Source organism: Pseudopipra pipra, chromosome 9 (genome assembly GCF_036250125.1).
Source record: "Pseudopipra pipra isolate bDixPip1 chromosome 9, bDixPip1.hap1, whole genome shotgun sequence".
NCBI classification, from domain to species: Eukaryota; Metazoa; Chordata; class Aves; order Passeriformes; family Pipridae; genus Pseudopipra; species Pseudopipra pipra.
The window spans coordinates 25,975,402-26,003,182 of record NC_087557.1 but is presented as its reverse complement, the minus strand read 5'-3'; the positions used below and the strand labels follow the sequence as shown (position 1 = coordinate 26,003,182).

At 42.5% G+C, this 27,781-nt stretch overlaps 1 protein-coding gene across 3 annotated transcripts; it reads right to left on the bottom strand.

Moving 5' to 3' along the window:
* Positions 1 to 3,295: 3,295 nt before the first annotated feature.
* Positions 3,296 to 22,497, bottom strand: MKNK1 (MAPK interacting serine/threonine kinase 1). 3 transcript variants are annotated; one of them, XM_064665313.1, is made up of 12 exons: positions 22,393 to 22,497; positions 19,005 to 19,251; positions 18,042 to 18,139; positions 16,500 to 16,579; positions 14,985 to 15,058; positions 12,307 to 12,411; positions 9,299 to 9,354; positions 8,647 to 8,742; positions 7,495 to 7,689; positions 6,728 to 6,892; positions 6,062 to 6,105; positions 3,296 to 5,150 (listed from the first exon to the last, which is right to left on the bottom strand). In XM_064665313.1, the coding sequence occupies exons 2-12, from the start codon at positions 19,099 to 19,101 to the stop codon at positions 4,922 to 4,924; spliced, it is 1,239 nt and encodes a 412-aa protein (XP_064521383.1). In that variant the 5' UTR covers positions 19,102 to 19,251; positions 22,393 to 22,497; the 3' UTR covers positions 3,296 to 4,921. The 3 variants fall into 3 exon arrangements, with proteins under 3 accessions (XP_064521383.1, XP_064521382.1, XP_064521384.1); XM_064665312.1 differs by having other exon boundaries at positions 19,005 to 19,103; XM_064665314.1 differs by having other exon boundaries at positions 6,062 to 6,102; positions 19,005 to 19,103.
* Positions 22,498 to 27,781: the final 5,284 nt, after the last annotated feature.

The following is a 27,781-nucleotide window of genomic DNA, read 5'->3' as shown; positions in this document are numbered from 1 at the left end:
TCTTGGTGCGAAAGCAGCTGTGACAGGCAGCAGCAGAAAATCTAATGTCAAATTGATCAGCTGGAAGGGAACCAGCAAAACACTGGTACTCTGGCTCACAACCACCGGATGAGTCAATTCCCTCCACTCTCAGTATTACAGATGTTTGACCGGGTGCAGGGTCCAATTCCCCAAACCAGCCCCTGCCAGCCAGTCCCCACAAAACAATCTAAAGATGAAGCATTTCTTTTAGAGTTTGGGTTTTTTTCCCCAGTGGAAGGGAATTTGTGTCTCAGTGACATCTCCCTCCAGACTCGAAACAGCTTTTTTTTTTTTTTTTTGCAAACAATGCCAGTGAAATGCCACCATCATTTTCACAACTTTTTTTGTTTTCTTCCCGGAGAAGTGCATTTCTGTGCCTGGAGCGTTTCAAATGTGCTGATGGAATCTATCAGGGGTAACCAAACACACACATCACATGGAAAACAGAATCAAGGAAGGAAATAAGGGTATAAGCAAATATTTCTTCAGGATTGTCAGGCCTTTCAGTTACCATGGCAGTATGTTTCCATGGAAGCCAAATTTGAAGCCTGTTGCTGCCACTGGAGTGGCCCAAAGAAAATTATTAGTTTTGAAAATTAACAAAGCTACTCACTACCTTGAAAGCCAGCCCACCCACAGCCCTCAAGAAAACAAAGGCATCTTTGCATCCCTGTAAAGGATTCAATAAACACGTGGGGAAGGAAGAGAGAGCAGAAAAAAATACCACACAATGAAAAATAGGAGCTTCCTTTTATGCAACCAACAACGCAGAAACCACGCTGGTAAGCACAAGGCTGAATGCACTTGGGGAAATATTGCACATAAAGGTCAGCAAATTCCTACAGAGCATCCTGTGTCACTAGCTCCTGAGGGGATAGAAATGGGAGGTGCTTTGAGACTAGTGCTGCTTGGTTGCCATTTGTTTGAAATTATTTCCTCCTTAACCATGCTGATGGCTCTCCCTTGATTTGCTCATCCACCTTCCAGGAAAACCTTCAGGAGGGGAAGCAGAATTTTCCTGTGGATTGCCTTAATCAACATTAAAGATCAGCTTAGCTCCTTTGATGCTCCCTTTCCCAGTCAGAATATCTTTTTGAATTCTTGAGTTACCTTTTGCCTCACTGACCCTGCTTCCTCGCCAGAAAGTCATTTTCTACCGCCCCTGTCATTTTTCAGAAGCCAGGGAGCCCACCTAAGCTGCCTGGTGTACTTTATCACCTGTATCTGAAAAAACATGGCACACCCTAACCCTTTCCAAAGTGGATGCATTAGGATCTGGTGTTGAAGTAGTCACGTTCCACAGGCTGCCAAACAATGGATAAGCAAGCAACACAAGCAAAGCCAGCACTACCTCAAAAGGACAGATCACAGAGTCTCTGATTTATGACTTTCTGCCTAGAAGCAACCACCTCTTCCTCACTAACATGCAAAGAGCATCATGAAGGCCTTCCAAATTAGGTCTTCTGGGAATAACACACCTGAGGAAAGCTGAACTCTCATTGAAAGGTAAAGATCAGAGGGATATAGGCACCTCTTAGACCACCAGCTCAATCTGACTTCTCATTTTTCAGTCAAAGAAAGATCTAAGACCTGCCTCACCGAAACATCACTCTTGTACCACTGCTATAAGGTCTGTGGTGCTCTCTGCTACCTCTCTTGCCCAGGAGGAAGGAAAAGCAGATCCTTTTAAAGCACACTTCAAACAAAAGCATTTGATGTGAATGTAGCAGATTTCCTTTGAAAGAAAGGTGAGTACAAATAAAAGACTTGCCACCTGGTTTGGGATTCCTGCTCTGTTCAGGTTTCACTCAAGCCATGAGCTGCACAGGGCAATGGGGAGTGCTGCATCCCACCTCTCCAGCTAAACAACCTTCCCCACCCAAACCCCATCATAAAACTCTCAGCCACAGACCTCCAAAGAAACAAAAAAATTGCTCTGCAAGAGGGAGTCTAAACTAGACTACACATGAGAGCAGAACAATTGGCTTAAGGCAATGCCTCCCCGCTGTGTGGGAAGGTTTTCTCAGTTCCCAGCGTTGTGCAGCTCTGGCAAAACTACCGCTACCCACTGCTTGCCTCCATCTGTGCCAGAGGTTATTGCCCTACAGAAGGAAAAGCACGTCCAGATTTTAGATCTTTAGCCAAGTCTGACATCGTAGCTTCAAGTCCCAAACAGATGAGTTTGCAAGGATGTACCAGTGGGGAGGAAGGATGCTCTAATAGAGGTAGTGTGTGGAGGCAGCTGCTGGTAGCTGAGAGCAGCACAAGGGGCAGATGTGCCCTCAGCTGAAAGGCTTGTCAGAACCATCAGACAAAGTTTAACTATCTAGTGCAAGTCCTGCTGGGCACCTCCAGCTTCACACCATTTCTCAAAATCCTTTGCACTGTATCCATCCAACAGCTGAAGTCTTCTCATGCAGGAGGAGGCTGCAAGCCCAGAGCACTTGCTCACCTAGACTGCACCTCCCTCTGCTGAAGGCGATGGCACGAACATCCCTGAACTGAGGTTTTCTTTGGACATTTCACTCTCTCCTCCCATGGTCAGTTTTGAAAGGGGAAAGCAAATCTGGCTAGCAACCCAGCTTCCTCCTCACTGTGGAGGACACATATATTGGATTCACTTTCCACGTTGGACTGTGGGGAGAGGGAGAGGAAAGGACTGACTGTCTGGACCAACAGCTCACCCAGGAATACAGGAACACCAGCAGCTTCAGTCTTTGGTCCTTAACTTGCTCCCTGGGGCTACTTCTATCACCAATGAGAGGCAGCAGGCACAGAGCAGAGTCTGCAAAGGAGCACTTACCAGTGCTTGAATAAACCCACAAGACACTGACATCCCTGGACAAGCAGTCCCTTTTTCCCACTTCCATGCTAATGGTGCTGCTGAGACTTCTGCAGTCTCAAAAGCTTCAGGCCTCCATCCAAGAGTACTTTGCATCGTACCACTGCTCCTGGCCAAGTTTCAGGACTTTTGCTCCATGCAGAAATCAAAGGGAAGAACATGAAATGTAACAGTGCAGATAAGTTCCTGAACTCAGTTAGCTCATCTCTTTTGAAGGTAAAAGGATCACAGGTTCCCTTTCAGCCCCCTCCACGCAGTCACAGCTTCATTTTACCATCGGAGACCAGAGACTGACAAATCAATAGAAGAGGGAGGTATGATTAGTCTTCAGAGACTTAAATTGTCTTAAATCCAGTGTCACACAGAGAAATAATTCTCTTTTTTTCTGTGGAACCAAAAATTAAGAGGAAAAAACCACACGAAACTGCCAAATGTGTTAAATACATAACTTAGAGCATTTTAATAAAAAAAGCAAAATACATTTCATAAGTTTTCAACTGGCACAATGTATAAAAACTTTTAAATAACAACGTTAATATTAGTCACAAAATACAGCCTGTTGTATAAAAATAGCCATATGCACACTGATAAAAGATAATGTAAAACCACTCTGAATAGGCCATGCAAAGACATTCAGCTTTGACCTTTCAATTTCCAAGTGCTTGTTGCATCTGCTACTTTATTCCTTCTCATTCTGCTTGTGGGGGGGGTTTTGTGCTGGCACCTGGGAGCCTCCTCCTCACCTCTCTGCACAAAAAGCCCTGGCAAAGGGTTTCAGAAAGGGCTGGCAAGTTAAGGTGCATCATGTCGGGCATCTTAGTGGCCCAGTTTTCACAGCTTATGTTTTAGAAAGTGCTCAACATCCACATCCTTCTCCATGGACACTTCCCCTTGGTCACTCAAAATCTTCAGCTTTTCAGCCAGAACCCTTCCAAATTGTTCCTGACTCCCAGTGCACCACAGTCCTAAAACTGGGAGCACAAATCCAGACACCCAGCCTGAGATCCCTGCAGGAGGCAGAACGCAACGGCTGCAGCAACGTTTTTGTACAGATGTACCACTGCATTTGGCATTTCTAAATTATTCACACACCAAAATTCACTGAACTCTGTCCATTCACATTAGGAAGCCCAGGCAGGACACATAAAAGGGCACCGAGAAATACAAGTTTACAGAAAGGAAAGTATAACTTAGGATAGCCTTAATATAATAAAACCCCACATGAATATTAAAAAACCCACCTAATAGTAAATGTAAACTGTTACATAAACAGTCTGTTAATACTGTGGTTATCAGAATTAAGAATGTAACTGTTTGACGGGGACATAATGAACATCAAACCCCAGAAAATGAAAAAAGAGATGATATGGAGCACATTTTAGTTAAGAGCAAAGAGATGTCAGATAAAAAACCCACCCCTCCCAGTTTTCACTCCACATGCTGACACGCAATCTATCAACATAAAAAACTACCCCATCTTCTTCATCTCTAGAAGCCTGAGCAATCCTTGCGTCTTTACAGTATCATACTCATGCAATTTAAGCCCAGTAAAGGTAATGCAGACAGAGGTCCACCCGGTCACCACCTTCATTTCCTGAGTCTACAGAAAGAGAGAGGGGCACTGTTGGTTGAAAACAGTCCCTGCTGCTGACAGGAACAGCAGCACCTTCAGGATGTGCCATCAAGGAGAGCAGCCATTGGCAGGGAGAGGCCTGATGCTCTGCTAGGCAAAGCATTTTATTTCCTGATGTTTTCAAGTTTGCATTTTAAAGTGTGCTCTTCTAAGAAGAAAATGAGGAAAACTTAGTGATTTATCACCTCAGATAATACAGCAGCAAACCCATCTTCTGCAGTTTAAAAAGATCCGTTAAATTATCTTAATGCACTAAATCTGACAGGCAAAAAACATTCCCATAAAAAGCTGTCCCCTTAAAGTTACAAGTCACACCACAAGAGCGAGCTTCTAATCAAAGTGTCAGGAGCGGAGAAGCTTTTACCAGCGCTGAAAATCCAAATAAGAACACAGACTGATCTTGCCATCTGCAGCAGGAGAGGAGTTCAGAAGGCTTTATGAGGAACTGGCTGGAAGTCACTGGTTTTGGTGGCGTGTGCCATTGCCCTGCGCTTGGCGAGGCGGGACTTGGAGGGAGGGGAGAGTTTCATGGAGCACACGGCGTGGGCGACGCCGTCCTGCTCCGCGCTGAGCTCGCTCTCGTGCTGAGACAGCTGGCGGTTCAGGGCTATGGCCTCTGCAGCAAAGAGGGTCAGGTCTTTTGTGCTGCTGTTCCTGCCAAGGGAAAAGGAGGAAGCAGTTACAACACAGACCCAAGTCACCTCACCTGGTCACTCTCACACCAGAATAGCCGTTTCCCGGCAGGTTTATTTCTCCTATGGAAACATCGAACACAGCAGGCAAAATGACCACTTAATATTTGCATCTATCCTCACTGAGAGGAACAGCAACACAAGACAAACACTCTGGGGTTTTGGAAACAGCCACAGTTCCAGTCCTCCTTCTGCCAAGGACTTCCAATGTAAACCCAGGGAGCCACCTGAGATGTCGTGATTAACTTCCACGTGTTATCCAAGGATGGGCTTATGGGGCAATACTGCTGTCGTTCTTCAGAGGACTGCAGGACCACTACACCTGTGGCTTGAGGAAATACATTTCTGATGGGAAGAACCACCTAGAATCACAAATGGCAGACATTGAAATAGAGATGTGTGACTCAGGCTCCCTGGCAAACAGAATCTGCCATCAAATCACTTCAAATGAGGCTTGTCCTGCTCACAGTTACATGGATACTGTGATTACCACCAAGTACAACGAAAGCCGGATCCGAGTCTGTTTATGATGGTTATTCACCCATCAGAAAGTCTCTTTGGATAACACACGCCTTTATGCCTTTTTCTCCCCCTCCTGGGCAGCAAACTGCCAAAACCATCATTATTTCCTGTCTAAGATTCACACTGCACTGCGGGAATCCCCTCTAATGCTTTCCCCACAAACAAGCAAGATTAGATCATAAAGAAAATTCCGAGCTTCAATATTTCTGATGCTCTTAACAAAATTACTGCTGCACATTTGGGAAGTTCCATTCTCAATCAGGGATGTTAACCCCCAATTTGTCAACTCCTAGCTTTCATCCATTCTTTCAGTAATTATTCCTGACCAAGTTTACAGAAAATTAATCTCACCTTTGGAGAACTTGAGGGGTAGGCAATCCCCTTTCAGGAGCCTGCTAGAAGAAGCAGTTAAGAAAAGTTACTTATATATTAGAAAGCTTTCCCAAGAGAGTGACAAATCAGGTAACCCCCCCAAATCTTTACAACTAACAGATATTGCACATAAATTAATTCACTGTGGGCTTACAAATCCCTGTTTGTTTAAAAAACGTATTTCATAATCTGTTTCCCCTCACAAGATGATTTCACAGCTTGCAGGTACAAGACTACAGCTTTGGAAGCCCTCCAGAGGGTCTGTTCCTTCTTTCCTGAACAGGAAACTGAAGCAAAAGAGGACACTGCTGTTCTTATAAAACTGTATCTACCAGCATTCTGTATTCCTGTATTAAAGAGTAACATAATAATCTGTGTACTGCAGAGCTTGGTATTCACAAGAAATCCATTTAAAATGCACAAAGCAATAATTAAGAAAACCCAAACCAAACACTTAAAGGTTGACAGATTCAACCAAATATTTGCCACATGGAAAGAATAAAGCCGCTGTGTATCATTTAATTAATCAAGATACAAGCACTGAAACACACAATGGATCTATTAGAAGTTCAGAGACAGGGAACAGCTTGTTTGTCACTTTGCAAGAAGAATAACACTTAAAACAAGATGAAGGGGAATACGTACTCCTTGAACCCACGAATGCTGCAAGACTTGAGCAGCACTAAGTCGTTCTTTGGCGTCACAAACCAGCAGCTTTGAGATGAGATCTTTGGCCTCAGAGGATATATGCGACCAGTCCTTGTCAGGAAATTCATACTTGCCTTCCTGGATGCTCTCAAAAAGCTTGTTCTAGTGATGGAAAGTTTTTTTTAATTGAAATACAACGTAACCAGAAGACTCCTCAGATGGAGGGTGCAAACTGAAACCATCCAATCTCCTTATGGAGGCAATGGAGAGCGACAGGCAGCTCCACAACGATTCAGAGCATCCTAAGATGGACACAATACATTGTGTGCTGAAAACACCTTCCCCCTCCTGATCTCCCTCATAAGAGGGCAACTGAAGTACTCAGGTTTTAGAAAGAATAAGTTCAGGCCCTGCATGCTGACTCTCCTGGGGCTCAACCTTCATCTTAGGAATTCCCGTGACTACCATAAACCAGATCAAGGATTAGAGAACACAGGAGGATTGCAGGGTGGGGGAGAGGATGAGGAGAAGCTCTGAGATCTCACAACAGGAGGAAAGAGAGGCAGTTGCTCGACTTTACTTTGGAAAATGACATCACTCAGCTTCTATGTTACCACCCTCACTTGTCAGTGACAGATCACGTCCCAAATAACTGCCTGGGTCACAGACACAGCTCTCCATTGCTGCCATTATGGCAAGTCTTACACCCTAAGCTCACAGGCAAACTCTGCTCTCCCCACATGCCCAGGACATGCACATTTCACCTGGCAAACTCTGCAGACTTCTCCTCTGTCCCAGCCACAGTCTGTGCCGCAGTTGCCCACAAAAGGGGGGTAACCACTGAGCATGATGTACAGGATCACTCCCAGGCTCCACAGATCACACCGCTTATCATAGAACGTGGCCTCCTCCATGAACACTTCCACCACTTCAGGTGCCATGTATTCTGCAGACCCACACTAGGAAACCGAATTCAAGCAACTTTTCAAAGGGAGGGTCACATCAAAACAAGACTCAGGTTTATCATTCTCTCTTTATTCCAACTGGACTGGTCTAAAAGCAGAATCAGGAATCACAGACTACTGAAGTTTACTGCTACCTTTCACTGCTGGTCTGATTTTGTTAAGCCAAGTCCCAGCTGATGCATCCCTGCTAAGGAGTTGCCAAGAGCTTTGAAACATTTTGTGAGCACAGGAAAAAATTAACACATTTCAAGTGCAAAGGAGTACAGAGACCCAACAGAAGGCAAAGGAGTTCCTACTGTTCTTTAGCAGCACCATTAGCTGTTCCATATGACTAGGATCCTCTAATACAAGCTCAAAATATTAATTTACATCTTTCAGGTTTTTATATCTTCTCCATTAGTTATCAGAATTTTCAGAAAGTAAACAAGTGTATCCCGGGCAGTGATTTCTGTAAGACTCCTGAACACTGTCAGATTTTTCTTTCACAGTAATGCTAAAAGCATAGGACTGTAGTTTTTCAAACTGAAGTGTATTATAAAGGCACACACTGATTATAGAGCTTGCATTCCCCTCAGCTCATGGGTCTGAGCTACAGAACCCAAACATGGGGAAATGAACACAAAACTAGGGTTCAAACTCTGTCCATAAGCACACAAAAAGTGTGCATGAAAAGCTTCCTCATTTGATTGTGTAAGGGATGAGCAGGACCAACGTGTCCCTTGTTGGCCAACAGGAGAATTAATAAGGTGAACTCCTGTGCTTCTGTATATTTGTTCTATGATTGTGAAAGCAAGACAGTATTTATCACATGTACACACTCACTTGAAATGAACTATCTACCACTGGGTGTAGTGGCAGTAAGCCCTTTGGAAGCTCTCCTCTGGAGGTAAGAAAAATTGGTTTATTGTAGAACAAAACCAAAAAAGCACAAAGCCACAGCAGGCCTCTCACCGGCGTTGTTAATTCAGGAGTAGTTATTGGAGTACATGCACTGTTCAGCTTCACCCCACTACCAAGATCGAAGTCACATATTTTTACTGGTGATATCTAAAAGACAAAACAATAAGAGGTCAGGAAGACTGTTATTAATGCAATATATATGAATATCCCATGTAGAAAGTGGAAGATCCTAGGACAGAACACAAGTACCTAATGAAACCCAGTCTCTCACAGCTATCTTCCACTCATTCCATTCACCTCCTCTGCCCACACTGCCAGCATCTGATCCTGCTGCATTATTTTTTTATTTGGTTAGGCAAGTGTCAGTACACACCAGGGCACTTTGGGAACTGGTCACATAATGTGACCAGCTGCCCTGCAAATGTTGCTTGTCCATGTGGGCAGTGGCTCAGAACAGATGAGGTGATAGGCTGTAATTGCCATGACCTCTCTAAGGCCAGTTGGCTTTTTATCTCTCAGCCAGATGTTGACATTTTCACAGCTCAAAGAAGAATTTAGTCTCTTTTAAGCTTCAGTTCTGTTACATTTCGTTGACGTTCAATAATGAGTTCGAAAGTTTTCAAGAAGAGAAAGACACAAAGGACTGTTTTTGGAAACCAAGTTAAAAAAAACACAGCAGAAGGTTAAGAGACCAGAGCAGCACCTTTTCTGGAGATTCACACAGGATGTTTTCAGGCTTCAGGTCCCTGTGAGCAATACCTAAACAGAGAGTACAAATGTATATCAGAGAGGATACTCTGCTGCTTTATTTCTCACAACTTCTCTCTATTAGAAGGTGGTCTGGGAAGTATTCTAGGTCTGAGCATGCTACACACACCTGCCCTCTTAAATATAATAATTTAATTGTATCTGTTAAAAGTCACTGTTGTATCCTGCTATACCTTTATCATACTTAACTGCACATGAGAGTCTGTCAAGCAAATAAGAACCTGCTAACACTGGAACTTCTTGGCTTAGCCCAAAATAATTATGTTAATTAAAACCAGATTATTAAGATGACTAACCTGTAGGAAAGCTTACTTGTTTACACAGTTTAATCAAAAGATTTTTGTGCCTTTTACATTAAGGTCCTTCTTTCCAGATGTATCAACTGGTGGTTTGCTGAACTCCTACCAGCACAGACAATATTTGAGACATTTTGCCCCACAAAAAAAAAAAAAAAACCCTGAGTTCCCAGATGAAAATATCCCTTTGACATACACACTCACTGCTGAAGGAAAAGAAAAATTAAAGGTTCAGTTGGAGATGAAGAAGAAAAGCTAAAAGAAAACAACCAAAGGGCCTCCTCATTCATCTGCTATCAGAATAGGCAAACCTAACAGGGAAGCACAAAGTTATCCATGTAATTCACATGCAAAGGTGGTTCTGTGTTGTCAAAGCAGTTCTTCAAATGCCTAAACACACAATTTCTGGTAGTTCTCCATTTAACTGGAAGGTAGAAAATGAGAGGCAAAAAAAATCAAATCAAATGAGCAACTTGGCTGTAATTTAACTGCACTCTAGCCTTGATTTAAAAAATTACACTCCAAGCACACCTCATACTACTTCAGAGTACGAGAAAGAAAATCCCATCAAACTCTAGGTAAGAGAGTTCTTAATGTCTTTTCTTGAGCACAGTCCACAAGACATGACTTCAAACACAACAGCACAGCCCTGATGTAAAGGAATCGGAGCGTTCCTAATGACGCAGCTCACGTTGCTCCGGCACAGAAGACGGCACAATGAATCCATCAAGATGGCCTGCACTGACATTTACAGCAACAAGGCTGACAAAACTCCCCAACAGTTGGCTTGGCTTGCCAAAAAACATCTTTTTGTACCATTGTGTGAATTCAAACGTCCGATTATGTAACATTTTATTTCGCTGCTGCACGCAGCGCTGAGAAAACAACTGCCTTCAAACACTCCTCCAGCGGATTATTAGCAATAAAGCACACACGTCCCAAGTGGGTGTAAGGCAGCATTATCATCCAGCTGAGTTTTAAACTACCCCTGGCAAAAGAATTAGTTGTCCTCACTCAAATTTTTTTTTTTTTAAAGCATTTAGCTGTAGCACTTCACCATTAAGCTGTGCAATAAAACTGCTTTAATTTCCTGTTTACTTCAGTGTTCTGTGTGCTACTTACTAATTATTTTAATGTCACACGGAAGAACCATAACGAGAACAAGAAAATGGAAGGGGATGTTGCTGTAGCCCATTCTGCAAGCCATGTCCCCTCTGCCCCACTTCACAGCAAACAACAAGAAAGCAGATTGCTGCTCTACAGCCATTTTAATGAATCACTCTTGTCTTGTCTGGGGAAAGGGGAATTAAAACGAAAACCTGAGAGAGAACTACAGAAAGGCATTAGCTGAGTCAATGTTAAACTTCCTTGAACAGGGTACCTGGACTTTCAGCTGTTAAGAAACCCTAACACATCAAATAAGAATTTCTCTAAAGGTTCAGCCTAAGTTTCATGTTCTTTCTCTGCCCCATATCTCAAAGTCAAAATCTTCTAAACAGAGGTATTCAAAGAGTACCTTCTCTGAAGATTTAAAGTTGAGTTATCACATAGACAGGCTATGAAGATTACCAAAAATCTTAGTCCAAACTAAGGTTGATTTCACATTCAAACTAACTTCTCCTAACAGTCACAACATGTGACAAGATCCATATTTCTCAGGTTTACCACTTTATTCCCTATGCATTGCTACACTTTTCTTCTAAATGGATTCAATCTGCTGAGGTACCAGTGCTGTGATTCCAACTTAGCACAGACTGCAACTGAACATTCATGGAACTGGGGCCAGTATCAAATAACTTAGGCAGCAAATGCAGATCTGCTGAGATCTACCTGTCTAATCAGAATGGCAAAATACAGGAGGAGAAAAAAATGTATCAAAACAAATAGCCAATAAACATAGTCTCCAACTACATGCCATTCTACTCAGAGGGAGTCACTGTGACATTAACTGAAGCTGCAAGGCCAAATGATCATGACACAGGAAAGGCTTCAAAGGGATCCATCACACCGAACACGAACATATACTCTGGGATGACCATAACACACAGGAATTTTGAAATGAAACAAAAGTACTCTCAAGTAGAAAAAGCAGGAGGAAAACACTTGAACATGAAAAAACCTTCTACAAACAGAATTGCTTTTAAATCCAAGCAAATTCCAAAAGAAACGAGGACAGCTTCAAACAAGGACTATGGTTCACTGTAGGTCTCTCAATTTAACAGTGGGGGGTCTAAATGTGGAGACCAAAAGCTACTGTAAACAAATGGGTCTTGTAACCAGCAGAAGGTCTGAATAAATACAGCAAAGTATCTCTGTAAACCTGAAAGAGGAGGAAATTAAAAAGAACATTAGCTCCCTTTTGAATAACCTTTACATGGTGGCTTAGGTAACAAGAACAAGCAAACAGACTCAACCCTAATATTAATTCTCCCTGGATGCTGATTTAACTTTTCTTTTTGAAAAGCCTATACCATCCTAACACAGGCAATTACTTAAAATACCACATTATGAAAATAATATTATAGAGTAAAACAGCTTAAGTCATCTGGCATCGCTGCTGGCAAAGGCTGACTACTTACAGATAAATGTGCTTCATAACCTAAGTGTACAACACCAACTAGTAAGGAGGGAGGCAGCCTCCTCTTACCTTTTGTATGAAGAAAATCCAGAGCAGAGGCAATGTCTCTCACCACTTTGCTGGCTTCTCGCTCGTTGAAGTGCTTCCTCTTCTGTATATGGGCCAGGATTGAACCTGTCAGAGCAACAGGTGAATGGGAAAACCTCAGCATGAATCCTGAACTAGTTCCAAGTATCACGGAGCCGTGACCTCATTTCTCATATTTTGTAACAGCCTTTCGCAGCAGGCAACTTCTGAGGACCAAACAGGGGAATGACTAAGAAGAAAAAGGTCCAACTGAGCAGCTTCAACACTTAAGTGTGCTAGAACACAATTTTGAAACAGTGTGGCTCTCTAGTAGAAGCACAGCATGAGAGGCAATCATTTTTTACTGCCCCAGCACATGACTGGTCTGTTTTCCACACACTGGGAGAGTAGAGACTTGCCAATAGTCCTAGTAAAACTCAAACATCAGCTAAGGGGGTACATGAGCACTTCAGCAAAACCCAACCTACCCCAGGTCACGGGTGGCCATGCTCAGTCAAACTCTCCTCATTTTGTCACCATTGAAACCCTGCCCTGAAAGTCAAGTATGCACATTTTGTGCCTCAACAGCATCAAACCAAAAAGAGATTCAGCCTTTAAATACACATTAAAATTTCCCACTGACATCAAGGCAAGGCTCACACACTGACTTAAGGGAAAATTTGCCCAAGGATATGAAATCTGACAAAGGACATCTCTAATTGGAACACAGTGAAGGGCTGGTAGCTTGCAGGCAGAGCCCCACTGCTGTCTCTTTAACAAAGAATAAAGGGAGGTTTGATTCCTTATCTGCCTTAAGTGAATTCATTCAATCTTCTCAAAAGATTAAAAATGTCTTTAAAAAACTGATTATGTGTAGTCCACAGAGATCCAAGACACCTAAATAGCCTTACTACTGCCTTTCATTTTCTTACCGAGAGAGGTATTTTGTAAAAGCAATCAGGCAGAGAAATTCAAGAAGTAACTGTCACTTATTATCAGCCCCATGAAACATTTTCTCAGGTGATTTCATTTTTATTCTTGGGTTCTAGATGTGGAAGGAAATATCCCATTGGGTAATTCCTATTCTTATAACATCAATGCTACTGCCACTCCTCCACAGCAAGGATTCAGAGAGGGAAAGGAAAGACAGTCAAAAAGAAGAGAGATGACTGCTGTGTCAGATGGGTGGAGGAAGGCCCCTTTACATCTGGTTATTAGATTTCAAATATAAAAACTTTCCCTTGCCAAAAAAAACCACTTTCTTTTTTGCTAAAGATTTCTTAAAGTACAGACTTCAAAGGGTTTTTCTGGTACAGTTGTTCTTTGAACCTTTAGAAAGCAGTAACAGTTTTTCAATGTTTCCATCCCTGTGGAAAAGACCCCACACTTTGCAGGAAACAATCCTGAGCCACCTGAAGTGCTCATTTCACTCAGCAGGTTTATTTCAAATTACCTTTCTGAACAGACCTGATGTCCAAACTCTCTCAGATAAGAATTATATCAATATCAATGGAAACATATTCTACTGACTTTATATTCAGCCCACATAGAGAATTCTCACAGAGAAAGAACAGCAGGGCACTCCTGCCACAGTTGTTCCCACCTCTCCAGCATTCAGAGAAAACATTACTTCCCAAAGTACATTGCTTCCCAAAGCACTTCCCAAAACACATTTTAGAGGGGAAAAAAAGGGGGAAAATACTTTAAAGTCATGCAAGTTCAGTATAATCAGCTGGATTTTAACTCTTTCAGTTATAAAATGCTGTCAGACAAGGATATTAAAGGGATTCTGCATATCATAGAGAACTGAACTCAGATAAAAGTGGAGCAGAGCTCCTTCGGTTACCAAAGCTACAGGAAGGCAAAGTTGAAAATGAAAAGCCCAAATTATGCTCTAACACTGTAAGTAACACCAGTCTTACTCTTTTAAAAACAGCTCTCCATCTATGCAGAAAGAATTTGTATTTGTTGCACAGTTTGCTACTGAAAATATCTTCTTGACCAGAGACAATAGATGATGTTCTCAGGACAGAACTGCACTCTTTTAGAAGCTCTGTTTTTCTTTGAAGGGTTGGCCATGCTTAACTCATGGCCTTGCACAGCCATGCAATTAGTGGGTACTGTAATTATACTCAATGCAGACAAATGTGAGAAAGTCCATGAAGTGCTTGATGCAGGTTTCTCATTCCCCAGGTGAGTGTTAAGTGCTGGAGCTCAGTGACCACTCTTGCTCAGGTGATGGGCCCTCAAACACCCACAAGCACAATTACAGCAACCCCAGGGAGGAGCAGGATGATTTTCCTAACAGTGCTCCACGAGTTTCAGCAAAAGGAGTCAATTCTACATCAAGGGAAAATGCTACTGGATTATATAAATGCTGCATAATACCTGACATACTGTGTGTCTCCCCTTGCCTGAAGGGTCTGTGACCTACTAACCATATTTCAAACCTTCCACTTTACCAGAGCTGACATTTCCATCACTTAACTACAGAAAGGGATTGCAAATGCATGACCAGACCCATCAATATTCAAGAGTAACCACACTTTGAGCTTCGTATAATATTTCCTCTACTTCTTGTCTTTAAATTCTCAAGCATTTTAAAAAAAGCTCTTTATTTGCTACTCTAAAACACTGAGACAAACAGGACTAAAATGATTCAATGAACAAAGGCACAGTACCTCCTCGCAGCTTCTCAAAGACAAGGTAGTATCTTGTGTCATCTTCAAAAAATTCTATTAACTCCAAAATGTTCCTTGAAAAAAAAAAGAAACAACAACAAAAAAAAGGGAAATAGAAGAAACAAGCAGTGAGTGTACACACAGAAATAAAGAGTTTCAGCATGGATAATTAGGAAGTGCCAGAAGTAATCAAAAATAAAAGTTCTAGTTAAACAAGTTGCTTTGGTTGCCCATGGCATTAAAACTACATTTCCAACTCACACTGAAATTTAAGTGCGGGAAACAGGCCAAACACCAAAATCAGACAGGATTGTGAGATTCTGCTGCTGCTCAGTTGACAGGAAGATAATTGGTAATAGGTTGTATTTAATAATTTAAAACATTGCATTTGTGCCGAAGGCAGTAGCAAAAAAAATAAAAATTAAATTGGTATTCTTTCTCTCTGGAAATCACAAAACAAAACACACAGGGCTCAAAGGAGACAGGCATCTGCCAACAGGTTATTAAATCCAGCACCTTAGTTGCCATTTTTAGACTAACTCCTGTTCAGCTCACGTAAAGTCTTTGCAGCACAAACATCCCATGTTTCCTTGAGAATGTCAAACGTGTAAGTCAGAATTTTCTACACTTAATAGTACATACAAACCCCAAATTCTGCATGTGTTTTATGTGAGCTTTACATCAGTTATGTAGTGGATATCCATATGCTCTTAACCTCACAAGAGAACAGACATAATCTGCTCCTCTACGGCACAACAAAAACACATAAGTTTGGTAAACAAGTTTGGTTTTAAATTATTTCTGTATGTTATGTTATGAATTTGTCAAAAAAGGCTCTATTAAGCTGCACAATTGTAATACAGACAACAGCTGTTGTATACATTCTAGATTAACAGCCACACCTAAAAGTAGCTTCAGAATTGGCTTAAACTCATCACAGAGCTCTCAGAGCACGCTGCCAGTGCCTGCACAGTTTTACCCACTCCTCAGGCACGAGCAGCAGCTTTAAAGTTGCTTCATCCTGTGGCTACATGAAGTCAGCACACATCAAAATGAGAACCAAATTAGCTTTTGGCTGATCTAAGAGTTCCAGTGCAAAAGCAGAAAGGCTGACACAGAGAGAAGGATGAGCCACACATTAGGGAAAGGTGTGGCAAGACCTCCTTTCAAAAGCAGCTGCTATCGGGTCAGCTTTTGCTGATGATGAAATCGCAGGGGAGAGAGTCAAAATGGTAATTCCTCATTTGGACAAATGCCATTCATCACTGAGACACATCCAGGCTACACTGACCTGGCTGCTAATTGAGTTATATAAATTTTAATCTGTAAATAGTTGCCCTAAATTCCACAGGTAAAAGAAGGGAAAATTCTTATTTTGAATAGGTCAAGTCTAAATTTCAATCGTTTTTAAGGAGACCAGTGCAAAGGTTCTAACCACGCCACACATAAGAGGCTTAAAAATTAGAAAAAAATAATTAAGATACTTTAAATAAACAAAGACAAAACTACACTTACTTGTTACCCTGACACTGGTACAGCGTTTCTATTTCACGAAAAACCCGACTCCGACTATGCCCAGCATTTTTTTCAATGATCTGTGAAAAGAGTTAAGAACTCATATTTGAAAAATGACTGCAGGAACTATGCATGTAGCTCTGGAATTAGGTAACTGCTCCAAGGTTTGAATCTCAGGCATGCCCACCAGAGATAAAGAGTCCACCTTTGTTTGTTTAATTTCTCAACTGGTGTTTATTTACAGAGCAGGGTAGAGTCAGCAGAGCTCTGGAAGGCATTCGAAGGACAAGAGAAATCAGGACAGGAAGAGAAGAAAGGAACTAAATTCACATGTTACACAGCCACTGACCAGTTACCACAAGCTTTTTCTTGCATCATTTTAACTCTGCAATGCGCAGAACAGGATATCCTTTTGAGTTCTAATAAAAATAGATTCGAGTCACATCAGACACTGAACAGCCAGAAAAGAAGAGATTTGTCATTATAAGCATTTAAGCAAAAGGTACCAAATTCACTACAGAACGAGAGTTTGGTTCATAGTGCAAACTTTATGGAGACCCAATAATAGAGCTAAATGTATTAAAGAAAACATACATTCAGTCTCAGAGCCCTTCAGAAGTCACCTTCCTTCACACAGTCCTCAGGTTGAAAGGGGACAAGAACGAGGGCTTTCCACAGAGGCCAAGACCAAATGATTGCTACGTAAACTGAAAGCTCATGACATTACCACAAGTATCACCACCATCTACATCCAGTATCAGTGTCTTATTTTTACACCCTGACTTCTCTGGTGCAGAACAGGCAACCATTCACTGATACTTCATGGGACTTGGGATTTGATCACATCAAATTCAGAATGCAGTGGTTTGTTTATTTCAGACTTGCAACTTCAACAATTTTATGAAGTACAAACAAAATTATAGCATCTATAGAACCATACTTTTAAAGGCAATTAAAATGTTGTGCCTATGGTTTTTGAATAATATTGAACATAAAGCTTCCCTACTGCTATTATTTGTGTTTGTAATTAAATGGGGGACTCAGGATAACCACAAATCTGTAAGTGAGCCCCAACACTTAACATAATGATATTACAGAAGACTCACCTCTATCTAAAATTAAGAGGCAGCTTTACATGAAGTAGTGGCAGTAACTGATGCTCTCTAAACTCAGAGCAGCACCAAAAAGCTTGCATTGTTTGGTAGGCCATGCTGTACAATGACTCACCCTCTTCTTTCATAAGAAGAGATAAAGGTGGGACTAAAACCAAAGGAAAAAGGAAAGCTTGCCCTGAGATCACACATCACACAGTGATTTACTGTTTGTGACTTCTGTCTGCAGCTGTACAACAGTTCACTCTGGAGGCACAACACTTAAGATGACAGGTTATCTCAACAGTTATAAAAACAGGCTCATTTCAAGCATCAAAAATTTCCTAAAAGGTTTTGCTATTACCCACTCTGTTACAGGTTTTCACTGAGATACGAGGAGGGAGAAGACATGTTACAGACAGAAGTGATGCTGCTTTTACTCCATACTTACTTTCACTGCATATTCCTTCCCAGTTTGGAGGCTGACAGCACCCTGAACTTTAGCATATGCTCCCTCACCAAGCAGCTCAGCAGTCAGCTTGTACAAGTCTGCCAAAGAAAGCCAGCAGAAAGGACACATTTCAGGGAATAATGTCAAGACAAGTTATTTATCTGGTAAGCATCCCTCAGATTTATGTAGTATTAAAGTAGGTATGCCAGTCCTAACTATGCTTAATTTTTCACTTCCCTCTCTCAAATTCCAGAAAAATTACAATTAAACTTCATTCCAGCATCAAAATTGCAAGTCTGTTCATACAAGAAATGTTTAATATCTCAGCAATTGCTAGGACCTCAGCCAGCTTCCCTGTCTTTATGTAAAACTCAGAAACAATTTTTTTCAGGTGGAAAACATTTAATTCCTCGATCAAACAAATGCCTATCATACAAAATCTATTTGCAGAGATAGTGTTTTAAGTACAACTTAAATTTGGACATTTAAACCTAGAAGAATTTAAGGTTTAAGCCTAGAGGGCTGCTACCAGCTTTATTTGCAATGTACCTGAAGATGCTACTTGCCCAGCAAGAAGTTTTATACTGATCAGTTTTGTCTAACTGAACTATATTTTACTTACAATGCATCACATTATTTGTGCTCACAACAATTCAATCATTTTGACATCAGCACTGTTCCTACCCATAAAACCCCATGCAAACAAACAAAAAAATCCCCCAACAAACAAAACCACCCAAACCCACATCAAAACAGATTATGAACAGGACTCAGATTTCACCACTAAGAGGGAAAAAAAGAAAAAAAAAAAAGAGACTGAAAGCCAGAACATGGGGGATAAGGAAAAACAGAAGTGTCAGCTCATAATGTTTGCCAAAAAGCAATGTTTAGCTAACAAAACTGAGAAAAATAGCAGAGGCAAAGCAGACCACTACAGTTTAAAGCTTATAAATTGCCACCAACCTTCAAACTTCCCAGGGACGTGATCTGTGGCTCTGGTTCTTTTTTTCTTTTTCCTTTTCCCACTGTCTGCTATGGGGACAGGCTGACTGCTGACCATCTCTGGCAGAACATAGAGGTGACTTTAACAATCTATTACTTTAGGAGAAAAAGCACATGCTCTTGTGTGTTTATTTTCTTATCTATCCAAAAGTTTCTCTGCTTGTCTTCATCACAGGCTGACACCTCCCTTCTAAATATCAGAGGAAACCTAAAAAGACAATTTGGGTGCTAATTAATAGTTCTGGGGAGGTTTGATGTACTGTAAAAACAGGAGGAAACAACAATGCATCTATACTGAAACCTCCTCTCCCAGCACAGTAAGACAAAGCACAGGAATAATCTCATCAACAACCACCACGAACTACCCACAACAGAACACATGCCCTGGTACCAGACAGGATTTACAGCCCTCCCAAGGGCATTGGTCTCTGAGCTATTTTATGCTTTCACAAATACATTTTTTTCTAATCAGCTAAAGAAAATGAGCCTTCAAAACAGCAGGAAGGTGTGGGGAGGTTTCAAACCACACAGAGAAAACACAACCACAGGAGTTAACAGGTCAGAGGAGCAATCTAGGTCAGTTCATGCTGCCAAATGGCCAGAAAGAAAACCATTTCTCACAGAACCATAATGTGCATTTCTAAACCACAGATCAGTGGATAATTTACACTCCAAAGCAAGCAGTGTTTATGGCATCTAGATAATTTTTTTCCCCCTACATTACTAGCTGCAGATACTACAAGAGCTTAGTCAGAGATAACAATTCACTGATGGAAGATAATAAAGAAAAAAAAAAAAAAACACAACACCCTCATATTGTTATTGAAGGCCTAAATAAAAACATTGCCATACACTTTGTACAGGTAACCAATCTCCAGAAAGGCTAAATGATTCCACACTACTCTCACACGAGCACTTCACCACACCAGTCACATCCTGCCAAGTTGGCCCTAACAGTTTAAAATCTCAGCTCCAAATCTTCAAGGCAGCAGCAAAGTGCTGCTAAGACATTTCACAGCCAGGAGGATTTCTGAGTGAATTCAGTATTAAAGATCTCATACTACAGAAAAAACTAAATCCATAGAAACAGTGTAATTATGAGAACACAGGTAATGAAAGAAGAGCAAGCCCTGAAAACAAGAATGACAAAAACACTTCATCAATTCTCTTTTAAGAGACTGTGAACAGCAGGTTTTCCACCTTTCACTGTTTCTAAAGTGCTCTAAGTAAAACAGTAAAACGCAGGAGAAACTTCATGGCAGAAAACATTACACAACAATCTACCAATCCATGAAATACTTTTACTTGACTCTGTTGCATTTTTCTTGTCAATATCTGTCAGTAACAGCTACTGTGAGTGTCACTTGGAACTCACATGCCTGAAAATTGAAGACAAACGTATTTTGAAAGTCCTTTCCCCTTGACAATAGTAAACCCTCATTTTCAAGTCTTAGGCAGAATGTGTTCAGAAATCATCATGATGGATGTCATATGTGACTCCTTAAACACAGTAATATAAAAGCACGTTTTACCAACTTCTGAAGAAATAGCTTCTTTTTAACTCAAACTGACACACATATAGCTTCAAATTTTAACACAAAAAGAAGGCTAGCATTACAGAGCTCTCCTCTTTTTCAGTTCAGCCTGCCTTAGAAGTTATTCAGAACTGGGATTGAAATGACACATGAAGCTGCTCAGAGATAGGGCTGTTCTGCTTGAAGGAGCTGATGGATTTCCACAAGGTATCAAACAAGTCATTTTAATGACCTGACTTTCTCCAAGTCACACCTCGACAGGTTCTATTCTATTTCAAGTATCACGGTTTCAGACCTTGTAACAGACTAAAAATTAGCAAAAAACCAGCATGTGAATCCTGTGTCTTAGAACAGCTGACATGTTTTTTCACAACTGACTCCTGCATTCTGCCAGTTGGCTATGATATTTACAGTCAGCTATATAATAGCTCACTACATTATTTCAATTCTCTTTAGTCTGACTCAATTCCTAAATTACAGAGAACTGCTTCCCTGAAACCAGGAAGTTTACTACTCTTGTATACAGAAACCAAATTACTGAAAAGTTAATCTTTTTAACCTACAGTCTTGCCCAAATTTGCTATCTGACTAGAGATATGAAATGTTTGCTGTATTACATTCTTATTGTTCTGGACTGCTACTTCACATCACTGTGTAGTTCACTTCTGTCAACACAGCTTTTCCTTTAAAGGTATCACAGCTTCCCTCTCATTACTCACTTTATTACAATGAACCAGTACTTAAGCAACAGCTGGTAGTACAAGAAAATGTCCTCAGCACAGCCAAACTCTTTAGAGATTTTTCAAGCTTTCAAAGAAATGCTTTTTTTTTTTTCCCGTGACTGTATAACCAAAGAGCTTCTGGTGACACTGAAAGACAGTGTGCCCCAACCATCCAAGCAATGCTGAGGTGCTTTGCACACTGCAGGAGTACTGCTGGTGACAAGGACGCTGTGGGCTCTGAGGCAGCTCACCCTGCCAGACAGAGAGCTCAGAGACTGCATGAACTGCTCTGGAGGGAAACGGCCCATGGGCACGAGAGGTCCAAGATGAATGTCAAACTGTTGTGTTGTCACTTTACAAGCACTGAACACCTGCTTCCACCAAAACCAACTTGCCCACCCACTTTAAAATCCACTGTGGATGAGTTGCAGGGAGGTAGGAGAAGAACACTACTTGGTGTTCAGAGAAAACTACCAAAATCTTTGATAAAAAGCATTTCTGACATCCCTCTTGACCATAGCCATCAGACTGTTCTCCAAGAACTGACTGGCTGACTTGCAGTCTGACAAGAGCTGAAGAAAAAGGGAACTGTTCAAATTCTGATCTGTTCTTCTCCAGTCAGTTTAGGATTATTGCTCACAGTGTAATGCAACCCAGTAAAATCCACACTGTAAGCAAAAAGGGAACAAGTTTCTGTCTTAGCTGCAGTTTTGTTGAAGGCCTGAATTTTATTATCATCATTGTAATTCACTGTTGAGGCAATATTTAACATACACATTATTCAGAGGCTGTGTGGGAAGGCAGTTACTGCCTTTCCCTTTTGCTGGAAAGAAGACCTGCAAACAAAGCCAAGAGAAGAAGAAAAGGAACAATTACCACACGTTTCCGTTCATCCAGACCTCAAATCATCTTTCATCTTGCTTCCTAACGCTCCAGATACACACATACCAAAATCCACTACCCAGATGTAACTCCCCTCTCACTCTAACCTGCTTCCTAAAGGAAGCAAAAGTATATTTGGAAAACAAGCACACATGTACAGGAAGCACTTGGAGAACACAGTACAGGTGCCTTTTTCTATTAAGATGATACCTTGCTTGTGTGTCTGAATTCAATGGAAGAAAGCAGTTTAAGCAGAGTCTGGGTATTACCACCCGCTTCAAAACTGGGTCTTGCCTGAGCCAGGTTGTTCTGCACCTGAAAAGAAACACAACCACACATTCAGAAATCACATAAACATCATTATACACGCTCAGGTCTCAAGACATGGCAAGGACCTGTTGTGCTGGGCTTCACATGAGCACACAGCAGGGGCACACCCCTGCATTAAAGACCTTACAACTTTAAAGTATAGTGTTATTTCCAGCACTCCCCTAATTTCAACTGTCTTGCAAAAGCAGTGAAGGGATTTACTGTGTTCACTAGTTCCTGTTGTTACACCCTTGGAGAACCACGATGAGTTTAGATATAAGTTACAGAATTACTCTTAATGGACAAGAATTATCATACTCCTAACCCAGATCAACACTCTGCCAAGACAGAGCACAATGACTGCAGCCATAAAGGCACCAAGTGAAAGCATATCTTGAAATTGGTCTTAAAGGCATCCAAACAGGGTCCAACAGACCAGGAGCACGAGAAAGTATTTTCCACAGCTGAAATCAAACCCCTTGATTCCATACACATGATCCTCACATTTCAAATGTAAAAATGCCTGCTCAGAACTCAAAGAAGTTAAGCCACTTTAAAGTTTCAGACATCCAGAGTTTGGGACAAAGAAGTAAAATGGAAATAGACTTCAGTCTGATTTTCCTCCCAACTCAGTGTCTTGCATTGTTCTTGGACCCTCCCTTCTCCATCAACACTTTGATTTCTGTAGATGTGGCTCATAATGAAACAGAACTCACTCATATTACAAAAACCGGCCAGTTGCAGGAAGCTCAGAACAACCCAAGCTACCTTTACTAAGTAACTACATAGTGATTGATTGTGCTTGTAAAAGTTACACATCAGGAGAGATACAATTTGAAGAGGACGAATGCCCAATTCTTTATGACAGTCCTGTGTCAAATCAAGAGACAGATCTTATACTTATTGTGTATTGCATTAAGTATATTGATTTCAAATGTAAGAAGTGAGTACCCTTACTTCACCTTTGCACTGCTTTGCCACAATTCATCCTTAGCTGTCAGAGTCACCTTCTCATCCCACCAAAATTAAAACTTTTAGTTTCATTTAATCTGAATTCTCCACGAAGGGAGAGGAACTTAAAACCATTCCAACATCTTCTCAATAATATACAGGAGCATCAGCATTTTAAAATGAACACCTGAAATTCTTCTCCATGATTACTACTAGGGAAGCAGGGAGAACATTAATGGAGAGGAGAGCACACAGCACTCCCTTCCCTCTCCTGTAGGGGAAAACAGCATATTTTGACACACATGCTGTGCACGTGAGATCTTCTCCTGAAGCCTGCCTATATTTCCCCAGGCACACATGCCTTCCTTTAAAATCATTAGCTATCATTCAGAAAGAGCTGTTATCATCCCCACTTAAAGGGGATGCCACAAGGGCAAACAACAGAAGTGTCCTGACCCAGCTATGAGTTAACAAGCAAGGGTAACAAATTAGAACTGAAGGTGGCTTAAAATCACCCTGTGATCTTTTTAATTTCTTGTTCAAGGACAACAGACCTCCAAGACAGCCACATGGATGAGAGGGTATAACAGGGGTGTATTTCACAGGGCTATCAAACAAATGAGTGGTGAGCCTTGTCAGGAACAACATGGAATAACAACTGATTATTGCATGAAAAACCATCTTCTCTCCTTCCACAGCCAGTAGAGTGAAACAGGATATTTAATGCTACTGACCACCGGCAGACAGTTCACAGTTAAGAGTTTCCAGCACAGTGCAGCAGGAACTTGGCAGCAAAAGTATTTTAAACTCCATCACACATATTCCAAAGGAGAAAACTTCTTGCAATAGTAGTTTGACTGAAGTACTTAAAGCTTCACCAACTCCTAGAGCACTTTTAAATTCAGGAGATACACAATTTAAGTCAAGTTCTGAGAGCCACTTACTAAACAGCAAGCTGCTTACTGTCTTCTATGTCTGACAACAATAACTCTTAGAAGACTGTCTCTCAATTAGCTCCTCTAACCCCACACAGCTTCCTTGCTGGTCTAAACCAAAGAGAAAAACTTCTCAGAAGACAACTTTTAATTTCATACAGATGCAAGATAAGCATTTCCTGCTCTTGCTCCACACCCCATAAACGATCCCTCAGATAATCACATTTGTCACTGGGAAAAAAGCTACACAACATACACCCATATTAGCAAGCAGCCTTGTTTAGAGAAGTTAATCTAACTAAAGCGTTTGTGAAGTTTAAAGCAAGACTGATTTTTCTTTGTTTTCCCTTCCTCTGTACTTTCAACTCTAAAATTAACAGTCATTAAACTCCACTGCATTGTCTCATTTGATGTCACATAAAATTTATACCACTGTTTTAACATTTGTTACCAGGAAGGTACTGAAAGGTGAGAGAAAATTCCTCACAGCTGTAAACACCTTTTTGAAAGCATTAGGGACTGCAGATAGAGCATTCATATCATGAAATAACGTCACAGAATCGTTTTGGTTGGAAAAGACCTTTAAGATCACCGTCAAGAAACTTTCAAGTGTCAAGGGCACCCAAATCAATTACCTGGGAGGCTGCCAATACCAAAAAACAAATACCTTTAGCAACAGAAGAGGTTCAGCCCTGCAAGTGTGTTTTGCCTTGCTTCCATCCAGCACCGGGAAGGCATGAAGGGGAGCTCTGTTTTGGGTAGGAAAACAACAACAAAAAAAGTTATCAGAATACACACCAGTCTTTCTGAGCTCATTGCGAGACACAAAATCGCGCGTGGTAAGGAGGCTTTTAGAAGCCGTAGGCTCGTAAAAGGGAAAACAAAAAAACAAAACCAAAAAGAGAAACAAAACAACAAAAAAAAAAATCACAACAAGCAACCCCAGTGGGTTATTTGTAAACAAACCCGACACCTCACAAACCAGTGCCAGCAGCGGCGGGGTTCTGGCTGTCGCGGGCACCGCCGATGCCAGCGGGGCTGTCCCAGCAGGGCTGTCCCTGCCTCAGAAGGTCACCCTGCCCAGGCTACCGCACACCGCAAACTGCGCCCCACGCAGACCTCCCGTGTCCCCCGGGGGCTCACGCGTCTCGCTGTTTTATTGCGGAATGAAAAACACGCGAACTAAAAAGACTTCTCGGGGCGGTCACATCCAGGAGCGCGTCCCTGCACCTCTGCCCGCTCCTTTCCCGCTCCAGCGGAGAGCAGCCGCCGCAGGAGCGCACAGACTCACCGCTCTTTATTAAAAAACGCACTGCGTGCGAAACGCGGCAGTTTAAACCTTCGGGGAATAACTAAATAACCCACGGGGAGAGCCCTCAGACCCGAAGCCGCCGGCCGGAGAGGGGGGTGCTGAGGTATTTCACCGCCCTCCAGCCGCCCCTACACCGGCACTGCCCTGGCAGCCTGGGCGCTGACCCCTCCGCACGGCCGGGCGAGCCCGGCGGCTCCTGCGGGCACAGAGCGCTCCGCTCGCTCCCACCCCCGCCCTGCCCTCACCTCCGCGGCGGCCGCCGTGTCCCTCGGCGGGGCGGCGCCGCTCGCCCCCGCCCGGAGCGCGAGTGTGCTTGTGTGGGGAGCGGCGGGAGCGCGCGTGCGCGCGGCACCGCCCCCCCGCCCCGGGAGCGCGCCCGGCGGCCGGCGCGCTGTGCGCGTGCGCACGGGGCGGGGCCGCACCTCCTCTGCGGGGGCGTTGGTGGGCGGGGCACCGGGGAGGGGCGGGGCACCGGGGAGGGGCGGGGCACCGGGGAGGGGCGGGGCACCGGGGAGGGGCGGGGCACCGGGGAGGGGCGGGGCACCGGGGGCGGGGCGGGGAACCGGGGCAGCGGGGGCGGGGCGGCTCCGGCGGGTTGGGGTCCCCTCGTTCTTGGAATCGTGGCGTCGGTTTGGTTGGAAAAGAGCTCTTGAGGTCATCGAGTCCAGCCTACGACCGATGCCACCGTGCCAACCAGTCCAGCCTCTCCTTAAACGCCTCCAGGGACGGTGACTCCACCACCTCCCTGGCCAGCCCGTTCTGATGTCTAATCAGCCCTTCTGTGAAGAAGTTCCTCCCAATGTTCAACCTACACCTGCCCTGGGGCAGCCTAAGACTATGTCCCTTTGTCCTGCCACTGGTTGCTTTGGAGAAGAGACCAACCCTCACCTGGCTGCAACCTCCTTTCAGGGAGCTGTAGAGAGAAATAAGATCTCCCTTGGCTCAAACAGCTACATAAGGGAGGCAGCGGCGTAAAAGCAGTACGGCAAAGACAAACATTCTACTCAGATGCTTTAAAAATATTTTAAAATAATTACTACTGAATCAGGCTTTTAATTTTGCCAGGTTTATCCCTTTTTAGATTGGTTGCATTGCCTGCCAATATCTGTCTGGAAAAACCATCAGGTTCTCTTCCCCGCAGAGACACAAGGCACCTGCTCTGCACTTGAGCTCCAAGAGAAAAAGGGCTCACTAATAGCAGAAACCTTGCTTTGGAGTTTGCAGATGAGCCCTTCTTTCAGTTTTACAAAGAGAAGCACTGATCCACTTCTCAGGTGTTAAAAAGGCTCAAGAAGAGGCAGTTGTCAGTAGTATTTCCCACCATAAAGCTGAGCAGGAAGGTGGATTCATTTGTGCAGAAGATGGCAAGAAATAGCTCTTTTCCATATCAGCTCAGATTGACATTTTATAAGGTTATTCTCAGTTCGGGTGGCATTTCAGTTCTCTGCTCATTTTAGTAGAATAAATGAAAATATGTAAACTTGGTAAATTTACACTTTGTATTAAAAAGAAAAAAAGAGCAGATTGAAATCAAGTCCAAGAAGAACTCCTGTGAGACACTACTCCCTACCTTGTTTGTGATATAGTATCTTTTCCATAAGGATTTTTAACGTCCATGGAGATACTGGCTTTGCTGGGAAGGGGGACAGACGTGTTGATGCCTAGAGACAGCAAGCATTGCTACACTGTGTGGCAATGTGGGAAACTTTGAAACAAAACCTGAATATGCCTGTAAAAAAATCATAGTAAATTGCAAGTTACCAAGTTACCAAGACTTCAAAAGTCATATATAGATGCTCTAACTCAGTTTGCATTTGCGAGGATCTGGGAATTTGCACACAGCGTTAACCCATTTCAGCTGAGAGATGGGAACTGCCAAATGGCAAAGAGCCTGTAGGACTACAGATGGCAAAGGGATATAGCTCTTTCCACCCACAGCACACCAGAAACCATCTTCAAGTTGCAGTGAAGCAAGAACAAATTCTTTTAGCTACACTGGCCCAAATCTTTCAACTCTGCTGCCACATTTAGGGTCAATAACTTGTTGATATTTTTGGGGTGTTTTTCCCCCAAAGCCGTTCAGTTCTGCTAG

What these genes read in the sequence shown, in the direction of transcription:
- MKNK1 (XM_064665313.1), bottom strand. Translation starts at nt 19,101, where the DNA reads ATGGTCAGCAGTCAGCCTGTCCCCATAGCAGACAGTGGGAAAAGGAAA. An exon ending in CTTTGAGAAGCTGCGAGGAG is followed by an intron (nt 12,412 to 14,984) that starts GTACTGTGCCTT and finishes TTGCTCTGACAG; the next exon opens with GTTCAATCCTGGCCCATATA. An exon ending in GGATTTTCTTCATACAAAAG is followed by an intron (nt 9,355 to 12,306) that starts GTAAGAGGAGGC and finishes CTCTCTGTTTAG; the next exon opens with GTATTGCTCACAGGGACCTG.